Source organism: Cervus canadensis, chromosome 33 (assembly GCF_019320065.1).
Source record: "Cervus canadensis isolate Bull #8, Minnesota chromosome 33, ASM1932006v1, whole genome shotgun sequence".
Taxonomy (NCBI): domain Eukaryota; kingdom Metazoa; phylum Chordata; class Mammalia; order Artiodactyla; family Cervidae; genus Cervus; species Cervus canadensis.
The window spans coordinates 21,013,216-21,036,057 of NC_057418.1; the positions used below are offsets into that span (position 1 = coordinate 21,013,216).

A 22,842-nucleotide genomic window follows, 5' to 3' on the forward strand; every position below is an offset into this window, starting at 1 on the left:
GGGAAGCCTGGCGTGCTGCTGTCCGTGGGGTTGCAAAGAGGCAGACACGATTGAGCGACTGAACAACAAGGACAGCACCCCCTCTTACAGATGAGGACACTGAGGCTCCAAGATGCAAGGGGACCAGTTCCTGGCACTGCGGTGTCCTAGGGAATTTCCAGGTGGAGATTCACAGAATGGATTTAAACTGCTCAAATCCTGTGGACAGTGAGCACCTCACCTGTCCTGAGTTCTAGCCTCAGGAAACCATGGCTGTGGCCTCATCGGTGTGAGGACCATGGAGTGGAGGTGCTGAAAAATCACAAAATGACTTTTATTCCTCAAAGAACATCACTTCATCTTTAGGGTAATATGGATACTAAGGGTCTAATGCTTTGATGGTGTATAGTATGAATTTCAGTCAACCTACACATTCAGTTGGGCTTCCCTGGTAGCTTAGTGGTAAAGAATCTACCTGCAATGCAGGAGACCCAGGTTCGATCCCTGGGTCAGCATGATCCCCTGGAGAAAGAAATGGCAACCCACTCCAGTATTCTTGCCTGGGAAATGCTGTGGACAGAGGAACCTGGCGGGCTACTGCCCATGGTGTCACAAGGAGTCAGACATGACTTAACGACTGAGCACCTATGCACGCACATTTAGTTAACCAGCATGTGCATGCTTGCATTAAGTCACTAAAATCATATCTGACTCTGCAACACTATGGACTATAGCCTGCCAGGCTCCTCTGCCCATGGGATTCTCCAAACAAGAATACTGGAGTGGGTTGCTATTTCCTTCTCCTGGGGATCTTCCCAATCCAGGGATCGAACATCTCTTAAGTCTCCTCCATTGGCAGGCAAACTCTTTATCTCCAGGACCACTTGGGAAGCCTGTTAACCAGCATATTTGTTCTCTAATCATTCTAGGGGATGGGACCTTACTCTAGTGTGAGCATATCTGTCAGGTTAATCATGACTTTGAACTGTGGGTAAGAGGCCAGCAGCACTCTGGAGAGTCCATGACAGTGCCTTTCACCCAGACTCTTCTCCAGTATCATGCAGGCAACCTTCTCCCCCACCATAATCCCTCATAATGCTGTTTGGAAGCAGCCAACAGCTTAACATGGAAGGCTAGGAGTCTACTACAATAGTGATTCTTCTAAACGGACCTAGCGGTAGCAGGGTCCCAGAGAACCCTTCAGAGCCAGCCTCCTGACCCTCATTATCCTAGACTTTCTGTTTCAGTTAGTCTCTGAGTGGGGTCCAGAAATCCGGAGTTTTAGGAGTTTCATAGGTAATTCAAATATATAGCCATTCAGGAACTACAGCTTGTAACATACTATATTAAATATCGTTTTGCAAAGACTTGAAAGCAGGATTGATGTTCATTCTTCCGACAAGACCAGTCCCCAGAGAGACCTATAATCATGGACTATGAAAAATCTAGGTCCAGACCAAGTTTGCTTTTTACCTAGAAAGGCTTCCTTCTCCGCCCCATTTCAAACTTGGGGGAAGCTATTGAATTGTGGATGTCATCTGGTGGTAGTTACTGTTGTGCTCAGGATTTTGGAAAGACTTCTGTTTATTTGGCACGCTCCACACAAGCCTGTCAGGCTCTGGGGATTTGTGGCATTTGCAGAACTTACAAGGCAGGCAACATAAAAATATATAATTCACTGAGTGAAATATTTGGGAGCTCCCTTCACTTTTACAAATTGGCCATAAAATAGAAACCACAGACATAACATTCATATAACCATAGTTGCCAAGAATGAAGAATCACTTGGGGTGCGGGTGGGAGGGGGAGGGTTTTTGTTGTGTGCGTCTTTGTAGGATACACAAAGAAAGAGTAAGTATTGAAAATTTGTGTGCAAATGATAATAGGGACATTAAAGTTGAAATGCCTAACAATTGGCAAATATCTGTTGAAGAAAAAATCGGGATTTTGATGTAAAGAGGGCTTTAGACATCTTTTCACAGTCATTAAGTTTACCATTGGAGGGTATTTGCTTGTCTTGATAGACATTTTAAGTGCATTAGGATTTTATATACATTTTTACTATGACGTATTGCTTCCTGTTTTTTTCCTTTCTTAGTGAAGTGGGTCACAATATCTGAGGCAGCTGGGACTGCTTACAATAGGTTAGGGGAAGGAATAAAGGGAATACTATATCCTTCTCCTCTTCCCATCCCGTTATCTGCTCTGGCACTCCAGACTTACATTAGCTTATAAAATGCATCCTGAGGAAGGACCAAGAGAGGCCAGTCGGCTCCTGTCAGTCCCAGCTGAGCATCTGGGGACATAGTAATGGATGAGTAATGCCCGATGATTCTGGTTGTGAGAGCAGACTGTTGAACAATAGCATTTAATGAGATTGGACACATTCAAGACATGACAAAAAGAAAGAGCATCTCTGTTGCAGAAGCCAAACTAAAGGTCATTTTCACCTTTTGATGTTTTATTATATTAAATAGAGTGTCATTTGGGGGTCAGGTTAGCTGTGAGCTGGGTTTTAGTTGTTACATCGTACTTTTTTTAGCTTTGTGACCTTGAACATACCAAATGATCTCTCTGGCCTTGGTCACTCATCTAAAAATAGTCTTAATATCCATCTCACAGGGTACTTGAGGAGATGAAAAGACAACATAAAGCTCTAGTCAAGTCAAACACAGATTGGGCTGTGGGTGGGGATGAAAGAGACTAGTGGTACAGGGTGGGAAGGGAGTTGGAAGGGGATGGATTAATCCACATTGTCTCTAGACCTCAAACTCTGTCATTCTGTGAATCTGTGATCTGTGGGAAAGAGGAGGGCACACAGGAGAGTCACTTAGGTACTATTAATGATGCTTCCATTATTTGAAAATTTAAATTCCTAGAGAAATGTACACTAGCGTGAAGACAGTTATGCTATTTGATTCACTATTGTTAACAAAGATTTAAAAAATTTACATGGCACAGAGCCTGCACAGGGAGGTCAGGGTCAGCCCTCCATAAAAATCTGTCCTGTTTTTTACCATCATTTCAGAAAGTATGCATTACAGAAAAGATGACAAAGTTGGTAAAACAGACTTCAGGAGCAGATTTATAGTTCTACTAAAAACAAGGATGAGCAGCAACTCATTGCCATTGTTAATTTTAACACCTATCCCAAACCCCCAAATCAACTCATTGATCTGGCCTGACTAAATGTGCCAATTTCCAGTGAATTCCATAGGTTTTTAGAAAGGATTTAAAAGCCCCACCCTAAATTTGAGAAAGGTTATTATTTGTGATGGTGTATTGTATGCTGTGGCTCAGACGGTAAATGATCTGCCTGTAATGCAGGATACCCAGGTTTGTTCAATCCCTAGGAGGGGAAGATCCTCTGGAGGAGGGCATGCCATTCCACTCCAATATTCATGCCTGGAGAATTCCGTGGACAGAGGAGCCTGGCAGGCTATGGTTCATAGGGTTGCAAAGATTCGGACACAACTGAAGTGACTTAGCACACACTTCCTGTGTTGATTAACCACGAAATTCAGGAGAAATTATTTCCACCTCAGGTTTCTAAGTGCCTCTGTTCTTCATCTAAATCTTCTAAGATACATTTTGCACTCTTAGAATAAAGTACTTTATATGTTGTAACACACCTTCTAGGTCACCAATTTAGTTATAACAAATTTTGACTAAATTGCTGTTTTATGCTATGCTAGGAGACAAGGAAAAATGTATTCATCCAATTCTTGAACAGTTTCATTCCTCAAAGAAATTACAAGTTGTGTTTATTTTGGCAGCTTTGTCACAACCACAGTCTATCTCCCAGCCTGGTTATTACAGAAAATCCAACTCACAAACACTAGTAATGCAATTCCACTAAATGTGAAGCCCAGTTCAACCTCCCTGGGTCATAACCTCATGAATAAGAACTAAATGATTCATCCGAATATCTGAACTTCTACAACTGTTTCCAGAGAACAGACTTTTGAGGTACTCACTGATTGAACTGTAAATGAAAGGACCTATTATATTGATGGTCTTTTTTACCCTGGTGACTTTTATTAGCATTTGGTCAGAAAGATCAGCTGTATTGGAGGATTATCCTGGTCTCACAGTTTAGTGGAATCATTGTGTTAGTGTTAAACAGTACATTAAGCCCCTCAGAGCTGCCAAGAACTAATCGATGTCTATTGAGACCCTATGTATCCAAGGCATTTTCTAGGCACCATGAGGACACATAGTAGAAGATATTATGACTGACCCTAAGGAAACAAAGTATTGCTCATTTAAAAAATATGTATGTGAAGAATTATATCAAAATGGTATATGACTGGTTGCTAAGTAAGTGATATTAGTACTATATTTTACTCCAGTGACAATTAGCCTTGAAGCTCCAAATTTACAAAATGCTGCTCTGCCTATAAAACATTTTAAGAAAATTAAACCTATAATTACAAAGGCAAAAATTCAAATTGCATACCATAGCCAAGTTTGGGATATATCTAGATATGTTGTACTATACTCTTTAACTTTGGGCCTTTTATGGCCTTCAGTTATGGATATGTGCTGAATGATGGAATCTTTTGATTATTTTATTTGTCAATTACTGTTGAATGCCAAGCATTCAATATGGAAATAATGTCTTTATTGGGGATTTAAATATTTAATCAGATACTTTTTATAATTGCTTCTTAGTCTATCAAAATTATTATAACTTGGCAATTAGAAGAGAAAAAGAAATAAAAGGCATCCATACTGCAAGGGAAGAAGTAAAACTATCTCTGTTTGCAGATGACATGATCAAATATATTGAAAATCCTAAAGAATCCACACAAAGAAACTATTAAAGCTAATAAAATGAGTTCAGCAGGGTTGGAGGATACAAGATCAATATACAAAAATCAGTTGGATTTCTACCAGTGAGCAGCCAATCCAAAAATTAAATTAAAAAACAGTTCCATTTATAATGGTGGTTTAGTCACTAAGTTGTGTCCAACTCTTATGATCCCATGGATTATGGCCTGCCAGGCTCCTCTGTCCATGGGATTCTTCAGGAAAGAATACTGGAGTGGCCTTGCTAAAAACTAACAAGGGGGCACTCTTTCTGTCCCCTTCTGATGTCGTTGTCAGAAGCTTTCTCTATTTCTTTTATAAAACTTTATTACACACACACACACACACACACACACACACACACACACACACACAAAGAATACTGGAGTGGGTTGCCATTTCCTTCTCCAGGGAATCTTTCTGACCCAGGGATCAGATTTAGATCTCCTGCACTTCAGGCAGATTATTTACCACTAAGCTATCAGGGAAGACCATTTAAAATAGCATCAAAAAATAAATAAAAGAATTATAGGGCTTATACACTGAAAATTGAAAAACATCAATGAAACAAATTAAAGGAAAATCCAGTACGTGGAAAGACTTCTATGTTCATGGGTTGGAAGACTTAATATTATTAAAGTGGCAGTAGTCCCTATATTAATCTATTAGTTAAACACAGTCCCTGTCAAATCTCGACGGCCTTTTTTGCAGAAATTGACAAGCTGATCCTAAAATTCATAAGGAAATGCAAGGGGCCCAGAATAGCCAAAACAATCTTGGTAAAGAAGAACACAGTTGCACGGATTCACCCTTCCTGATTTCAAAATTTAGAACAAAGAAATAGTAAGCTAGATTCTGTGGTACTGGCATAAGATAAACATACAGATCAATGGAATAGGACTGACAGTCCAGAAATAAAACTGTAGTTTTATGGTTAGTGGGTTTTCAGTAAGGGTGTCAAACAATTAAATAGAAGGGGGGGGGGGTCTTTTAAAAAAAAATGCTGCTGAGGCAGATGGATATTCACATGCAATGGAATGAAGTTAGATCACTAGCTCACACCATACACACAATTAACTCAAAATGAATCAAAGACCTGAATATTAGTACTAAAACTATGAAACTTCTAAGAGAAAATACAGCTGTATATCTTTGTGACTTTGGATTAGGCAATGGTTTCTTAGATACGATACCGAAAGCGCAAGCAACCAAAGAAAAACTAGATAAATTGGATTCCATGAAGACTACAATCTTATGCTTTGACATTTCAAGAAAGTGAAAAGACAATCCATAGAATGGGAGAATATATTTGCAAATTCAGAAAAAATATAGAACTCTAAAAACTCAATGGATAGTGAACAGGATCCTACTTACTGCACAGGGAACTCTTGCTCAGTGTTACGTGGCAGCCTGGATAGGAAAAGGAGTTTGGGGGAGAATGGATACATGCATAGGTATGGCTGAGTCCCTGTGATGTCCGCCTGAAACTACCACAACATTGTTAACAGGTTATACTCCAATGTAAAATAAAACATTAAAAAAAAATGAAATCTGAAAAAAAAACAACAGTGAAAAGACAAGTAACCAATTTTAAAATGGGCAGTGTTTGAATAGACATTTGTCCAAAGAAAATATACAAATGGCCAGTAAATACATGAAATATGCTCAACATCATTAGTCATCAGGGAAATACAAATCAAAACCACAGTGAGATACCACTTCACACCCATTAGGATGGCTATAATAATAATAATAATAAAAACAGGCAATAACAAGTGTTGGCAAGGATGTGGAGAAATTGAAACTCTCATGCATTGCTGGTGGGAATATAAAATGGTGCAGCTGTATTAAAAACAGTTTGGCAGTTCTTCAAAAAATTAAACATAGAGTTACTGTATGATCCAGCATTTCTACTCTAAGGATTTACCGAAGGGGAATCAAAAACATATGTATACACAAAGACATATAGACAAATGTTCACAGCATCATTACTCATAGTAGGCAAAAGGTGGAAACAATCCAGTGTCCATCAACTGATAAATATATAAACAAAATATGGTCAATCCATACAAGGTAATATTATTTGGCCATATAAAGAGATGAAATACCAGTTCATACTACAACACTGATGAACCTTAAAAACATTATGCTCAGTGAAAGAAGCCAGACACAAAAGGCCACATGTCCTATCATTCCATTTATATGAGATTTTCGGAAAGCTATAGGGAAAACCATAGAGACAGAGAGTAGATAGTTTCAGTGAATCAAGATAATGAGGTAAATGGAAGTGATTGCTAATGGGTATGGAGTTTCTTTGGGGAGTTTCTTTTCCAGTGCTCTGGAATGAAGTAGTGGTACTGGTTCATAACTCTGTGAATATACTGAAATTCATTGAATTGTACATGTTAAAGGGTGAATTTTATTGCTTTTAAATTATGTCTCGATTTTTGAAATTACTATTATTTCTCCCAAGCACTCTACATATTGTTCTAATAAAATATAACTTGCAAAAGAATATTTTCATTAAAGCACATATTTACATATTTTGTTCTGAAGAAAAAGACAACAGTGACTTCACAATCAATATTCTAGAGGGCATGAAATTTTACCAGCTTTAAGTATCAGCGTAGATGGAGGAGTCCAACGTTTCTCTCACGTTATACTGTGAAGAAGAATCCCAGTTCATCGTTTCCATTCTCGTTAGCTTCGTATGGGCCCTTCTCCTTTGTTGTTTTTCTTCAGTTGCTAAGCCGTGTCTGACTCTTTGCGAGTTTGATCAAATGTTTATTATTCTGAAATTGAGGGAAGAACCCTAAGTATTTTAATCCCAAAGCCTCTCATCTGCTCTCTCGTTCTTTCCCAGGTGCTACCTTTCCCGAGCCAGGTGGTATACAACAGAGTGGGCAAGTGTGGGAGTCGGACCGTCGTCTTGCTTCTGAGAATCTTGTCAGAGAAGCATGGATTCAATTTGGTCACGTCAGACATTCACAACAAAACCAGGCTTACTAAGAACGAGCAAGTAAGTTGTCTTTGCTTCATTTGCACAATTAATGGGTGCCTTCCGGAGCACCCTTTTACCCCTAACTAATGAATACCAGAGTTACAATATCATACTGTATTTTTGCCAGAGTGTGGAAGGAAATTTAAGTTGAGGGTTCTGACAGAAGTCTGTAAAACAGGAAGTTTCCCTGAAGGGATACTTTTATTAAGACCAATGAACGACAGAGTACATGGTCATTGTCTGTTTAGCTAAAACTAGCAATGCTTAAATCTCACATAGTTACACCACTGAGCTATAGGTAACGCTGACATCTTGGGAGCAAAAATAAGAAAACTTGATTTTAATATTCCTTTGCATTTTCTCACAAATGTCCTAAGTTTTTATGGTTATAATAAAGAGAAAACCCTCGGTGGGCCAGGAATCTGGTTGATGGGGGCACGAGCTTTCTATTATGGTAATTTCAGGGGATCTTGAGGCACCAAAACAGCTCTTGGCCTATTCAGTGACAGCACAAGAATTACCCCCACTCCTGGGAACAAATCTGCCCTAAGACGGCTGACAGGGACATGCTGGTGGCAGAGCAGGAGTGCTGGGTTCTGCCAGGAGGCTGGGAAGACAGATTCCACTTGGTAAGCTGACACAAGAATAGGGTTGAGAGTCTCCGTTGATGCTTTGCCAGTGTAGACAAGTTAGGCCTAGTGCTCTCATGGTCATTTTACAGGGTCAGGTTTGTTAGCCTGGTCTTGAAAAGTTGCTTTGGTCCTCTTAGGTATTTAGAATGAGTGAATAGCCACCAGTATAAGTCAGGGCAGGCTTTCCTGGTGGCTCAATGGTAAAGAATCTGCCTGCAATGCAGGAGACCTGGGTTCGATCCCTGGAGAATCTCCCTGGACAGAGGTGCCTGGTGGGCTGCAGTCCATTGGGTCCCACAGAGTCGGACACGACTGAAGTGACTAAACAGCAGCAGCGATAAATCAGGGCTCTTCAGAGAACAGTACCAGTGGGATGGAGATGTATCTATCGAAAGATAGACAGATATCCATGGATAGAGGGACAGACAGACCGGAAAGATGTACTATGAGGAACTGGCATATGCAATTACTGAGGCTGAGAAGTCCCACGCTCTGCCGTCTGCAAGCTGAAGGCCCAGCAGAGCCATTGGTAAGACTGAGCTCGAGCCCGAGTGTGAAGGCCTGAGAAGCAGGTGAGCCCATGATGTAAATCCCATGATGTAAGGGCAGGAGAATATAATGTGAGATGTCTCAGCTTAGTCAATGAAGCAGGGGAAAAAAATCACTTCCTCCTTCTTCTCATTTTGTTCTACTCAGGCCTTCAAGGGATTGGATGAGGCCCACCCACACTGGGGAGGGAAATCTACTGAGTCCACTGATTCAAATGCTTATCTCATCCAGAAATACCCTCACAGACACACCAGGAAATGTTGCTTAATCTGGGCATCCATTGGCCAGTCAAATTGACACATGAAATTTAACCATCACACCACTCAGTGACTAGGTAAATTTGAGGAATAAACAAGGTGCATGGTTTACAAGGGTGAGACCCTAATACCATGTCTACTTTCTTACACGATCTTCACCTTCCAGGCATTCAAAACCTCACACACACACAGGGAATATGCAATAGGCTTCCTGTCTCTCGTCACAGGGGATGGTAGGACTGTTTTGAGAGTGTAATGCTGCCAGCAGTATTTTCTATAATGTCTGTATGTTTACTGTCTTCCACAGTATAGAGATCAAAATGCCCATTTCTTTGAAAACTTCCATCAAAGGGTCTCTGAGTAACAAGTCTAAATAATAAGCAATAAACAAAAAAAAGTGTTGAGATTAGATAGCTCAGTTGGTAAAGAATCTGCCTGCAATGCAGGAGACCCCAGTTTGATTCCTGGGTCGGGAAGATCTGCTGGAGAAGGGATAAGCTAGCCACTCCAGTATTCTTGGGCTTCCCTTGTGACTCAGCTGGTAAAGAATCCGCCTGCAATGTGGGCAACCTGGGTTCGATCCCTAGGTTGGGAAGATCTCCTGGAGGAAGGAACGGCTACCCACTCCAGTATCCTAGCCTGGAGAATCCCATGTGCTATACATTTCATGGGGTCACAAAGAGTCAGACATGACTGAGTAACTTTCACTTTCACTTTTTCACTTACAAGTTCTGTAGTAGGTGCTCAATAGAAAAATTATATTTAGTGACGTTTTAAGATATCACATTTTATCAGTAATTTTCATGGGTGTAGGTTCTCTGATTTCCTTATCTGATTGAAGAACAAATATAATTAGGGCTGGTTATGCCCTTTTTACTCCCTGAAAGAGAGCAACTATAATAAATAGCCTATTCTATTGCAATGTTATTATAAATATAAAATTTGGTTTTCTTTTGAGTCTTTCAGTCAGCTATCAGATTAGACTTAAACGTTCCTATGTATGGAAATTATGCTCAGTTCTTAAAGCCTAACAAAGTATAGTATCTGGACTTTAGTTTCCACTGCAGAAAAGTGTAAAAACCCAGAGGGAGCAAAGTAATGAGAATATTAGACACTAAGATGTTCAGGAAGGCCCTAGAAAAACAAGCACAAAATAAGATATTTGAATACACTCTGGAATTTAAAAAAAAAAAAAATCAGCCTATTTTGTTTTCTATGATGAACTGTAAAGGGAAGGACTTAGATGAAAAATGAAGATTACTTTACTAATGGTACACAAATTGTTAAGTCTTTTAGAAAGGGTTAAAGCCAAAGTCATCCTTTCTTCTAAAACAGAGGTTAGTTCTCATCTGTTTGGAATGATTGGCTTGTCTGGAAGCCAGAGAATAGACAATCTTTTAAGGTTCTTTCCAGCCCTGTGATTCTGTGATATATTTATACAACTTCTGCCATGATCTGTGTATGATTAGTTGAAACATTTCTGATTCCTGTGGTCAGTGTGACCTAGAATATACTTCATTACTTAGTTATTGCAGATTCCTATTAAATTATAAGGCAAGTTTAAAAAAAAAACAGAAGGGAAAGGTATAGATACGGTAGAAAAAGCAAACAAACAATTTTGATGTAAAAACAAGCATAAGGATAGTGACAGCTGCTTCTCTGTAGCTAGCTGACTGGGCTGTGGCATACAAGGAGAGCCAGGAAACGCCAGGACAAGAAACCAAGTTTGAAGTAGTTCAAAGAAGACTTGAAATCAAGTCTCAAGAATGTTTAAAGAAACTCTTTTTCTTTGTTACATACATCCTTTTTCTAAAGATTCAAAGTGCATGAAACAAGTAGAGAAAAAAATTTTATTTTAACCTAATATATTCAAGAAATAATCCGTGGTGTGAATAGCTAATAGCTCCCTTTTCTTGGTAATTTATTAAAGGAAAGGGGGGTATGTGATTTAGGAGATGAGTTAAAATTTTATAGTCAGTGGTTCTTAACATGAAAGAGTAGAACTCTGAAAATGTAGTTCCCATGGCAACATTGTTCTCTGGAGTTAATGACAAGTCTGCTTTGGTACAGTACGAGTTAAATGGACTCTTGTGGGCTGGCCCGGGACTCTCTCCACCATGTCGAACATTTCTTTTATGAGAAAATGTGTTCCAAGTTCCAAACTACTGACTTACAAATGAACTTTGGAAAAGTAATCACTTATGAGACTGGAGACTGGAATCATCTGTATCATTGCATCCATACACAATGGCATCTCTCTGGGCTAGAGTCAAATTCACGCATACATTTCTCCCTGGAGGGTAGCTGTCATCTCACACACGCACACATGCACACACATGTACATACACAAACCCACTGAGTACTAGATTTTAAAAAATCTATTTCATGGAATAAGACACTGAAGGGATTATTAAAAAGGAAAGAGAACATGGAAACAGCAAATGTTACAACATCAATAAAAATCCCATTACATCTGCCCTTATAAGAAATAGAAATGCCTTTGAAGTTAATATTTTAGAAAACTCTGCCTCCACAGAAGAACATGGACAGCTGGTGCTGGCCAAATGTTGGACCTTTTGCAGGGCATATAATGGGAACTCAGGATGACATCATTTGATTTATGCTCTAAAACCAGATTTAAATCGCTTGGGCTAGTTTAGATACTTTTTTGGAAAATGGAGATCATGTACAACCTAAAAGATAAAGAACCATTTTCCAGAAGGCAGGAGGTGTGATTTTCAAAAGGCTCATACCCATCTTTGTTAATGGTCTAACCCTATCTTTCAGAATGCTGCTCTGAGGATAATAAAAGCAAATATGTCAGAGGCATATCACAGACATAAGAATTCAAAATGATTTCATTCCTGTTGGGGAAGGGCAAAAACTGTTGGCATATGAACCTAAAAGATGGAGAAAGCAAATACATTTCCTATTTTTATTTATACTGAAGCTGTGTGTATGTTCAATCACTTTAGTCATGTCTGACTCTTTGCCACCCCATGGACTGTAGCCCCCAGTCTCCTCTGTCCATGGGATTCTCCAGGTAAGAATACTGGAGAGGGTGGCCATTTCCTCCTCCAGGGGATCTTCCTGACCCAGGGAATGAACCTATGTCTCCCACGTCTCCTGCTTTGCAGGTGGATTCTTTACCACTGAGCCACTAGGGAAGTCCGTGCTGAAGCTATGGAGGATTCCAAACTGAAATAGCGGCACCTGCTCTGTGCTAATTGTTTTACTTTATTATTTCATTTAACTCATTTGGACCTAAAACTAGACCAGTGAGTGGGTACGATTTCCTATTTTATGGATGAGAAAACTAAGACAACCAGATAAAGTCACTTCCCAAATATAATAGTGACTGTCCGTGGCACTTGGGCTTGGACTTGGACCCTCCTGAACTCAGGAGCCACCCTCCTAATGCAGTGGCTATCTGCTCTGGCTGCACAGAAGGATCTTTTTAAAACAAACAAACAAAAATGTTTATTTTTTGTATATATTTTTGTCTGTGCTGGGTCTTCCTTGCTGAGGACTTTTCTTTAGTTTTGGCGAGCAAGGGCTGCTCTCTAGCTGTGGTGTGTGAGTTTCTCTTTGTGGCAGCTTCTCTTGTTGCGGCTCCCAGGCTCTAGAATACAGACTCAGTAGTTGTGATGCATGGGTTTAGTTGCTCCGCGGCTTGTGGGATCTTCCTGGGTCAGGGATCGAACCCGTGTCTCCTGCATGGGCAGGCAGATTCTTTACCACTGAGTCACCAGGGAATCCCCAGCACAGCCTTTTGAGTATGTAGTTGCTGTGGCCCTTCTCCTGGAGATTCTGGGGTAGAGTCCAGAAAAGTTTTTATTTTTATTTTTGATCAAGCGCCACAGGAGTTTCAGAGTTAAGGTGGTTGTTTAGTTGCTAAGCCATGTCTGACTGTTTTGTGACCCCGTGGATTGTAGCTGCCAGACTCCTTTGTCCGTGGAATTCTCCAGGCAAGAATACTGGAGTGGGTTGCCGTTTCCTCCTCCAGGGGGTCTTCCCGATCCAGGGATTGAACTTGTGTTTCCTGAATTGGCAAGTAGATTCTTTACCACTGAGCTATCAGGGTTAAGGATCCTTGTCGAAACCATCATATCAGCATTTCCTTAAATGCGTTCCTGAGAAATTAAGTCTCCTAAGACATTGGGAAAAAAATGAAAATATCATGATTTTTAAAATTTGGGAAATGCTGTCTCCTTGTCCCCCTCTAGGAAAGTCACAACAATATTCACATTTTAAAGACTGCTGCTGCTGCTGCTAAATCACTTCAGTCGTGTCCGACTCTGTGCGACCCCATAGATGGCAGCCCATCAGGCTCCTCCATCCCTGGGATTCTCCAGGCAAGAACACTGGAGTGGGTTGCCATTTCCCTCTCCAATGCGTGAAAGTGAAAAGTGAAAGTGAAGTCACAGTCGTGTCCGACTCTTAGCGACCCCGTGGACTGCAGCCTACCAGGCTTCTCCGTCCACGGGATTTTCCAGGCAAGAGTACTGAGAATTCTTTTAATTAAAAACAAGACAAAAATGCCTGTTTAATCGGCTTTCACCTAGAGTGTCCCAGTCTGAGTTGGCCAGGGGACTCTTTATGAGCATTTGAGGCTCTCAATTGCATCCCACAGACTCTGAGTCACAGTTTAGAGCTGGCGGACCAGCCTACACACTCCCATCCGTCATACTAGTAAAGGCTACTCTTTCACTATAAACTCCACATCTGCAGTGACTCTATTCACTAGCCATTCAAATGACTAAAATCTTGAAAAGTATTCAAAGAACAGTAGATACAGCCCCTATGTCAGTGTGTTCTAGAGTGCTGTACCCTCTTTGTCAGAAACGGAATTTCTTTATGGTGTTTTAACTTCCCTTCCCCACTGTTCTCACCCACTGCACAGTTCATGTCTGACTGTGACTACAAAGCATTGCAACTCTAGAGGAGAAAACCCACCTAAAGAAATCACATTAGACTTGGAAACTGTCTCCGGGCCACTGGGATTCCTCCCAGACTTCCCTAAGGCAGAGTCAACTGGCCTCTGTTAAAAGGCAAAGGTTGACTCATTCATTTTTGAGGCCGGTCCCACCACTGTTTATTTGTTGTGATGAATATTCATTGAGGACCTACGGTTATTGCTGTATACTGAGCATCAGACAGCATGCTAGATGTTTGTGCATCTTATTTTTATCCTTTAAGCAACATTATTAGGAAAGTATTATCACCCCCTTAAAAAGGAAAAAAACCAAATGCTCAAGAAGATGTGGGAGAATAAGAATTGAAAATGAACTGGGGTCAAATCCCAAAGAACCTTGAATGCTAGGCTAAGGAGATAGAATATTATTCATGGGCAATGGGAGGTCAGTAAAAAATGGTTCTTAACCATCATGGGCATCAGAATATTCTCAGGAGCTTTTCACACACATGTTTCTAGGTCCTACTATGAAATACTGAGTTATACTCTTAATGGTGGTGCCCAGGTATTTGTATCTTGTAGGGGAGCAGGAAACTCCCTAGGAGATGCTCAGGCACAATTCTAGTGAAGAATCATTGCGTGAAAGGCTCTAATTATTAGAAAATTTTCCTTTAATTAAAGGGAATACTCCACTAAACAAGAAAAATTCCTCTTTCACCTGCTGCTGCTGCTAAGTCGTTTCAGTCGTGTCCGACTCTGTGCGACCCCATAGACGGCAGCCCACCAGGCTTCCCTGTCCCTGGGATTCTCCAGGCAAGAATACTGGAGTGGGTTGCCATTTCCTTCTCCAGTGCGTGAAAGTGAAAAGTGAAAGTGAAGTCACAGTCATGTCCAACTCCTAGCGACCCCATGGACTGCAGCCTACCAGGCTCCTCCGTCCATGGGATTTTCCAGGCAAGAGTACTGGAGTGGGGTGCCATTGCTTTCTCCACTCTTTCACCTGAGAATCCCTCAAATCTCTGAAGACATAGTGTCAGAAGCCTGCACATTTATCCCAGAAGCCTAACTGTTGCTTGAGATGTTTTAGAAAAGTCTCCTTAGAATGACCCTCAGAGTTCCCTGGCCTTAGAGTAGGAGGGATGTGTCCACAGGCATCAGAGCTGCTCCAACCAGACTTTGGAGTCAAACCAAAAAGATTAGCTGAGTCCATCTCCATGTCACAGGGCTAAGTTCACCCAGTTCTGCAATAAGGTCTTATCTTGGAGTCCTACAGACAAAAATCTGAGTCTGCTAATGAAAACTCAGTGCAGAGAAAAGAGGGGGAAAGGAAGAAGCCACGAACTCTGAAAATTTAAAATGTTTTCTCCTCTGGTTCTAGTTGTAGCCACAAGATTGATTTTCTCCGTTCAGATGCAGCCTCCTTGCCTTGTTCACATCCTTGTTCCCCCTGGTGGTCGTCTTCTTTATTGCAGACGTGTGTTGTACCGACTCCTTAGCAAGGAGCTGAAGGTGGGAGGACCATCCTACCTCCTTCAAGAGGGGCTTTCTTCATGCAGGAGGAAGAGGGAAAGGTAACCAGGTCCCACAGTCATCCTTCTGCCCTCTGAGGTTAAAGGACCAAGGAATTCTCCTCTGAGCTACTCCTTATTTGGCTTTGATGTGTAAAAGCATATGTCTTTTCTTTCATTTAAGATGTTGTGCAAAATTATGGGACATCTAGTTGTTTACAAGTGACACAAGAACTCAGATCAGAGTAGGGTCAATGCTCTGTTAGTTACTGCTGACAAGCATCTCCCAAGGAAGTCTTGTACGAACTAGCTGTGTTTATAGAATTGCAGGTAAGGGTTTTCTGCTCTGTCATCTCAGCCAGTTAGGTTGAAAGCAAAAGATTAAAAGCTACTGCCTGGCACATCCTCTGCATTATAAATTCTGTTTGATTCTTGCCTCTTTTTCTAAACTTCAGTTCTATCTCATTCTCAGATGTGCTGTGATTCAATTTCTTCTTTTAGATCCATTCCATTACGGAGTTATTTTTCATTCTTTTTATTTGTAGTATTTTAAATTCATTCTTGGCTTGTTACACTATTTCCCCACTGAGAACTTTAAAAAATATTCTCTCTGATATTTTGATGCTTTTATTTTTATTACTTTTAATGCTTTTCCATCTGTTAGAACTTTCTTTTGATTTTTCAACCCATCACATAAAAGACAGAAAATTCGTATCTTCATAAACCTTCTTTAGTCTCCAGAGTTATTTTGCTAACCGACCCCTTCCTCCCATTTTAACAGGTTATATACATATCAAAAAGCAGTGGGAATGGTGAGGAGATGGCAGCATAGTGATAAGCAGCAGGATTTTTGGTGTCAGGTAGACTTGGGTTTAAATCCTGGCTCCACCTTCTTGTAGTGGTGAGATCATAAGCAATCTCTGCAGCTTTTCTGTGCCTCAGTTTCTTAACCCGTAAACCCCGAATGATATTTAACTCATGGAGTCATTTGAAGATGAAATGACAGTATGTACATAAAGAACATCTTGATTCAGTGATAGCCTGGAAAACACTCAGAAAACGATAGTTTGTTTTTTGTGTTACATCCTAGATGGTGAAATAGTAAAACGGTTAGCTCCACGTGACATCACGGTAATGAATGCACAAATTGTCCCAGAAAGGCTAAATTCACTGCCTCAATGATAATTCTGTCTTCAGTGAACTGTATATATCTTAACTCCAAAAATGTTTTTCTAACGGGGGTCTGTGCATGCATGCTAAGTCACTTCTGTTGTGTCCCACTCTTTGCAACCCTGTGGACTGTAGCCCACCAGGCTCCTCTGTCCATGGGATTCTCTAGACAAGAATCCTGGAATAAGGTGCCATGCCCTCCTCCGAGGGATCTTCCCCACCCAGAGACTGAACCCACATCTCTTGCATCTCCTGCATTGGAAGGTGGGTTCTTTACCACTAACGCCACTCGGGAAGCCCCCAAAGGGAGTACTTTGTTGAGTAAACAGTTACGGGTATGTGTTCTATGTAGGCACCTGGGCTTGGCTTTCTGGGGGATAAATAAAACCTGACCACCACTCTCAAGGAGCTTTCAATCTGGTTCAAAGCCAGGACACAAACCCAGCTATAATGTAATGTAAATGGAGCATGTCCTGGGAAATTCTCGGAGTGCTGCAGGAAGATAAAGGCAATGTCATCTCTAGCCAATGATGTTCAAAACCAAACCCATTTCCCCTCCCTTCTGGAGGCAGATTGCTTCCTCCTGCAGTGGTTCCCATCTCCATGAATGGGTACCACCACATGTTCAGGCCCCAGCCAGGGCTAAGACGGAAGCCCCATTGACCACGCCCTCTCCTTTCTTTCTGTTGCCAGCTGCTGCAAGGCTCAGCACATTCTCCCTCTTTAATGTACCCAAATCTCCATCTGTTTTCACTTCCATGAACTTCATTCCTTGGTTCTGAAACTGTTGAGCTTTAGACTCTCCTGGCATGCTTGTTAAAAACGCAGATTGATGGGCCCTGCCTTCAGAGTTTCTTCTAATTCCATAGGTGTGAAATGAGGCCCGAGGATTTGCATTCTTATCAAACACATGTCCTGGGCTTGCATGGTGTCTCGGTGGTAAGAATCTCCTTACCAATGCAGAAGACACGAGTTCAATCCCTGGGTCAGGAAGATTCTCTGGGGAATGCATGACAACCCACTCCAGTATTCTTGCCTGGGAAAGCACATGGACAGAGGAGCCTGGCGTACTATAGTCCATGCGGTAGCAAAGGAGTCAGACGTGACTTAGTAGGGACTAAACAACATAAACAGGCGTCCAGGTGATGCTGACGTGGCTGGTGTGGGAACCACGCTGAGAAGTGATGAGTCCATGACCTCATCATTTCTTGTTGAGATTGCTGTCTTCCTCACTAAACTTTCTGCTTCTAATCCTTACTCTCTTCTTCACATCCTCTACCTGACCTTAGATCTGAGAGAAGAAAAAAAAATCCTTTCTGGCTGTGGATTGCCCAGAGGATAAATGTCGAAATCCTTCATGAGACCTGCAAGACCCTCAGTTACCCAGTTCCTACCTTCTTCTATAGTCTTGTCTACTGCCTTGCTGATTCCGTGCCTGACTGCTTGGCAGTTTTAATAGCCAAGTCATTTTTGTGTTTTGTCCTTTGCATCTGCTGTTCACTCTTTCTGCCATGCTGTGAGTCCCTTTCTTCTCTTATTGACTCCTGTGTATCCTTGGAAACCACTGAGAAGCACCTCCTTACAGAAGCATTACCTGTCCATCTGCAGGTTGGGACAGGCATCTCACCTCCATGCTTTCTACCCCATGATCATTATCACATGATGATATACCCACCTGCTCATCCACTTCTTCCACAAGTCTCTGAGCTTCCTGAAGAGCAAGAACCAAATATTTTATCTTTAAAGCCACAATCCAGAGTGGCACACAGCCTGACATAGTTGAAAATCAAAGATTGTTGAACGAAAGGAGAACTTCAGAAAGGCTACCTGGAGGCGGCAAGCATTTTAGCTAGTTGTAAAGAGTGATTAGAATGTGGACATGCAGAGAGAAGAGGAAGAACATTCTAGAAGAAGAATCTTGAGCCTGAGTTTGGACATGGTCAGTCTTGGACATGGTGTATGGAAGGAATATGGAGGAGTCTAGTTTGACTGGCTATAGGATATGGGATCTTGAGAGTTAATTGAGGGAGATAGTAAAGATAAAATTAACTTGACTCAGCAAGGGATTGAATATGGGAGTCCAGGAAAGACCCAAATCAAATGTGAGGATATGGAGAGAACCATTAACTGGAAAGGAGTAAAGATGGACGAGGATCAAGAGTGTGGTTTTGGCCAGCGTAGATTTAGGGACACCATTAGGACATATTCCACTGTCTTGTCTTTCTGTGTCCTCCCATTGATTTCATTCAGGTTTTGATCTCCAGGGCTTGGTAAGCACCCAATAAATGCTGAATGAATGAATGAATTCAGTGGAATCAAAATAAAGGCTAGCAGTGGTCCCGCACAAGCCAAGGCAAAGGAAAGTTAGTGTCTGTGATCATTTTAAGTAGTGTCTTTGCCACTCATGCAGATAAGACCCAGGTGAGAGAAAGGTAGGCTGCTGGCAGCAATGGGGGAACTCAGGTGATGGGCAGCAGGGGCTCAGAAGACAGTTCCTTGTCACTCGAAATGGGGAAGGTTAGCATTTATGAGGGCTTCCCAGGTGGCACTAGTGGTAAAGAACCCGCCGGTCAGTGCAGGAGATCTAAGAGACGTGAGTTTGATCCCTGGGTCGGGAGGATCTCCTGGAGGAGGGCGTGGCAACCCACCACAGTATTTTTGCCTGGAGAATCCCGTGGACAGAGGAGCCTAGTGAGCTACAGTCCATAGGGTCGCAAAGAGTCAGACACGACTGAAGCAATTTAGCACACACAGCGTTTGTGAAGATGGTCAAATGACACTGTCTTCACAAACCGTGAACATGATGCCGTGGACCGAAGATTGTGGTACTTCATGTGGGTTTTTCTATTTCATGTGCAGGACAAAATTCATGAAAGCTGAGATGTACAGTCTGACTACCCTGTACTAATGCGATAAAGGCAAGCATTAGTAACTTTTATTCTCTATCTAAAGAGATGTCTAGAAAGAGTTATGCATTGTCATCACTAATCCATTTTTCCTCATGAAATAGACAGCTTTATGACTATTATGACACTGCTCTCAAAATCTAACCTCTACTGTTCTTCCCTTAAATTTAACACACTGACATGTGTTTAGAGAATGTAATATAATGTTGAATATGTGAAGGAAACAGGTTTTCTTCTGACCCATTTTTCCAGTCTTGTGTAATCCTAGGGGGCTTTCTCATATTACTCTTATGTGTACAGAGAAATAGCTGAAGAAAAATAATCTAAAGATTAAGGCATTGAATGGTCACTATTTTAAACATACACACAGTTATGCTTCTAAGCAGACAACCTCAGCGATCAGTTACCTTCAGCTGTGCTCCCAATCAGTAATTCCGCTGGTAGATCTATCAAAAATCAAAATTCATAATGTGAAGGTAGCTGGAAGTTTTATTAACCAAAAACAAGCACTGGGGCATGCAGGGGGCTTGTAAAGAATAAACAGAAGATAAAGAAGCAGGATTCAATTTCCTTTTACACGCAAGCTTGGGGACAGGCAGACCATTATTCACCCATACCTGCCACTGACGAACAGAAGCCCTGGGTTATGAACTGCAAGTCATTTGCTTTTAAAATTCAACTTCATTTCTTCAGACAGTCGTTGTGAGCACGAATATCTAATGAAAGGGTTTAGGCCACGACGTCCTAGTGTAACCATCTGTAAGTCGTGGACTCGTTGGAATTAATTCATTTAACAAATATTTATGGAGCATTTCCGTGTGTCAGCTCCAAGCTAGACAGGAGGGAACAAGGCAGGCCAGGTTTCCGTCACGCTTGAGACAAACCTAGAGTTCCAGACTCCGATTTTATTGTTGTTGCTACTATAGTTAACACATGAATGACCGTTTTTGTTTCCAGTTTTCAACTTGAGCTAGTTCATAAAATATGAAGTGCTGCCCTTCTGATGTCTGTCCAAAGCAGCAATTTTCAATGTGCTTCTTAAAAATTCCAGAGTGTCAGCTTTGATGGGGCAAATAAGAAAATCTAAGGAAAGTGGAATTCAGGAAGTCAGGGAGTCGTAAGAATGCTTGGAATTTCTAACAGATTTTACTAAACATTTTCTGTATCATGACATGTTCCAGAAGACTGTAAATGTTAGTTTATACAAATTAAAACTACTTTTTGCCTTGCTGATAACTGCAAATAAATAATTCAGATGACCACCCACCAAAACCTGAGAACATTTTTGGGGGGAGTGGGGGGGGATGTTATGTATTCCCTCTGAAATACTTGCTTTGTAAATTTTATAATCAAAGGGAAAAATAATGAGATAGTGCCTCATTTTATTTCTACTTTTCGATTCTGCAGAACTAGTTTCAAATGCCTCTGTTTTTCCCAGTAAGAGCATTATAGAAATGTAAACTAATAATTAACCTTTGTCTTTATTTGACTTTAAAGGAGAGGATTAAAGGCATTTTCTTACTTGCATTTCAGGACAGCAACACACTGACTTCTCCAGTTAAAATTACTTAAACTGTCACTTTGTTTTCATGATGGCAGTTAGCTAAATTCAGGACTACACATTGTGAGAGCTTCTTTATTTTATTTAGTAAGGAGCCTTATGTAAAGTTCATAAATGTTGCACAAAACACAGCTGTTTAGCCCTGGTTCAAGACGTAGTAAGTAAGGAAAAAAAGAGTTGGGGAGATAACCTTTAGCTTAATATAGCTTGGTAAATTAAATCCTATATATGCTAATTGTGTACTTTTTTTTTAATAGATGGAACTGATTAAAAATATTAGTACTGCCGAACAGCCCTATTTATTCACCCGACATGTTCATTTCCTCAACTTCTCAAGGTAAGATATTTTCCAGTTTAATGGTTCTTTCATTTCTTTTGGGTACTTAGTCTCCTTCTAACAAACAATTACTTTAAAATCTACCTTCTTTTCCAAGGTAGTGTAATTGCCCTTCAAAAGACATTTTTAATCCATTTATTTTTGCAGTAGAGGGATCAAAATTTGAAATATTTGGTCAAAAGCTTCATTTCTTTCTAAAAATACTACTCTTAAGTCTTGTGAAGACTTGAAATTATTTTTAATGAGAAGTCACTTGACCTTATAATTCTCTAAAAAAAATGTTTTGTATTGGAACAAAACAGACAAGAGATGGATATTTAGCAGATATATTTCACTGCACATTTTTATACAACCTGCACACACACAGGACTCTGAATAATTTAAAGGTGGAATTATGTGTATTTTGTGTGTGCCGCACGTATGTTTAGTCGCTGTCAGGCGAGTGTATTCTCCTTGGTTCTGTCTCGTCACAACAAAGATTTAGAGTGACGGACATTAAAGCCCTCGGCGTGTCACAGCTCTCGGGTCTTGGGCAGACTATGTTATAGCTCTCAGGTCTCGAACAGACTGTGTTACAGCTCTTAGACAAATCAGTGTTACAGCTCCATGTTATAGCTCTATTTTATTTAGATAATAGCAGGAAAATCCATCCTCAAGGCGTGAGGGCATGTCGACCCAAAGACGCGAAGAGGAGAGCACCCCATCGTGCAGGAGAGAGAGAGCGTGCACTTTGGCTCCTCTTTTAAATGTTTTTCCTCCCCCTGGGCCTGCCCATATAAATTGGGCTAGCCAGGAGTGCTGTTTGTTCTACCTGAGGTCCTCACTCCGGCCCTCGGACCTTCCTCTGACCTTCCTTTGTTCTATTTTCGCGGGCTTTTCCCTTCCTTGTCTTTTAGCCACCGCCATTCTGGACTCCTGTTTCCTATTCTAGCTACCTAACAGTCGCTAAGTCCTGTCTGACTCTTTACGACCCCAGGGACTGTAGCCTGCCAGGCTCCTCTGTCCATGGGATTTTTCAGGCAAGCATACTAGGTTGCCATTTCCTCCTCCAAGGGATCTTCCTGACTTCAGGATTGAGCCCATGTCTCCTGCATCTCCTGCATTGCAGGCAAATTCTTTACCCAATGAGCCATCACGAAGCTAGGACCAGCCTCTTTCTCTACCTTTTTAACACTCCATTTCATTTCCTAAACCTTGCATGGTTGATGTTCGTGG

At 41.1% G+C, this 22,842-nt stretch overlaps 1 protein-coding gene across 1 annotated transcript in view; it reads left to right on the forward strand.

Annotated features, from left to right (window-relative positions):
• The window catches only part of UST (uronyl 2-sulfotransferase), a 303,123-nt gene that overhangs the window by 176,563 nt on the left and 103,718 nt on the right, over window positions 1-22,842 (forward strand). Inside the window, exons 3-4 of the mRNA XM_043457263.1 lie at window positions 7,655-7,810; window positions 21,548-21,627. Coding sequence (XP_043313198.1) covers window positions 7,655-7,810; window positions 21,548-21,627 — 236 coding nt within the window. The remainder of the gene's footprint in view (window positions 1-7,654; window positions 7,811-21,547; window positions 21,628-22,842) is intronic.